This window comes from Capsella rubella, unplaced genomic scaffold (assembly GCF_000375325.1).
Source record: "Capsella rubella cultivar Monte Gargano unplaced genomic scaffold, Caprub1_0 scaffold_3, whole genome shotgun sequence".
In the NCBI taxonomy this organism is placed as follows: Eukaryota; Viridiplantae; Streptophyta; class Magnoliopsida; order Brassicales; family Brassicaceae; genus Capsella; species Capsella rubella.
This window is the reverse complement of record NW_006238921.1, coordinates 7591227-7592252: the sequence shown is the minus strand read 5'-3', so window position 1 is coordinate 7592252 and position 1026 is coordinate 7591227. Positions and strand designations below refer to the sequence as shown.

General features: G+C 36.7%; 1 protein-coding gene across 1 annotated transcript in view; it reads left to right on the top strand.

Moving 5' to 3' along the window:
* The window catches only part of LOC17890966 (phosphoribosylaminoimidazole-succinocarboxamide synthase, chloroplastic), a 2790-nt gene extending 1801 nt beyond the window's left edge, over positions 1-989 (top strand). Inside the window, exons 7-11 of the mRNA XM_006300201.2 lie at positions 136-216; positions 387-476; positions 601-690; positions 784-835; positions 931-989. Coding sequence (XP_006300263.2) covers positions 136-216; positions 387-476; positions 601-690; positions 784-835; positions 931-989 — 372 coding nt within the window. The remainder of the gene's footprint in view (positions 1-135; positions 217-386; positions 477-600; positions 691-783; positions 836-930) is intronic.
* The last annotated feature ends 37 nt before the right edge of the window (positions 990-1026 follow it).

Here is a 1026-nt window from a genome sequence, read left to right as displayed (position 1 = left end):
ATGGAAACCATAAAAAATAAGTCTTTCGAGTCATTAGTTTGCTGTTTTTGTGATCTGCTTTGCTGTAAGACAAGAATATTTAAGCTACAATTGTATAGTCTGTTTTTCTTCTAATTCTCCTGATAATTCTTGCAGATAGTTGAACGTGGATTCATGACTCAAGCTGATTTTGATGAAGCAAGTATGAAAGCTTTGAGCTTGTTTGAGTTTGGGCAGGTTAGTTACAACTCCTCCGTCTAAAGTCATTGACTATAGTGATTTTCATAATCTCTAAATTGCAGACCACAAGAAATCAGTTTTTAATATATTTTACTGGCTTCAGCATGCAAATATTATGCTTTGTTGGAAGGGTCTAATAGATTTTGATTATATCATGCTTGCTTCAGCGGGTTGCCAAGGATCATGGACTGATACTGGTGGACACAAAGTATGAGTTTAGAAGAAGTAGTGATGGCTCAATCTTATTGATTGATGAGGTATGTTATCTTATCTTTTTTTTTCCTTGTATGTCTTTCTTCGAATGCACAGTTGAACGCATATCTGCACAGCTGCCAAAATCATTGATTATAATCATCATCTACTTGTACACATTGTGAATAGATTCATACACCCGATTCCAGCAGATACTGGCTTGCAAGTTCATATGAAGAGCGCTTTCAAAAAGGCATGGAGCCTGAAAATGTTGATAAGGTTAGTGATTTTGCCTTTTCTTGCCCTCAGTCAGGTTGCATTGGTTTGTAGTACTTTGTTTACTCACATGTTCTGTTTCTTTTAATCCAATAGGAGTTCCTAAGATTGTGGTTCAAAGAGAACTGCAATCCGTATGAGGACGAGGTATGCTTACATCCTCCCAATGTAATTTCTATGTTCCTACTTTATCTGAGAACCTTGCTAAAATTCTTGGTGTCTCGATTGCCTATAATTGTCAAATCCTGCCAGCTGCCCTAACAGAACTCGTGACTGAATTAGCTTGGCGGTATGTATTTTGATCTGTAAACTTTATTATAAGATTGTTCGAGTCGATGC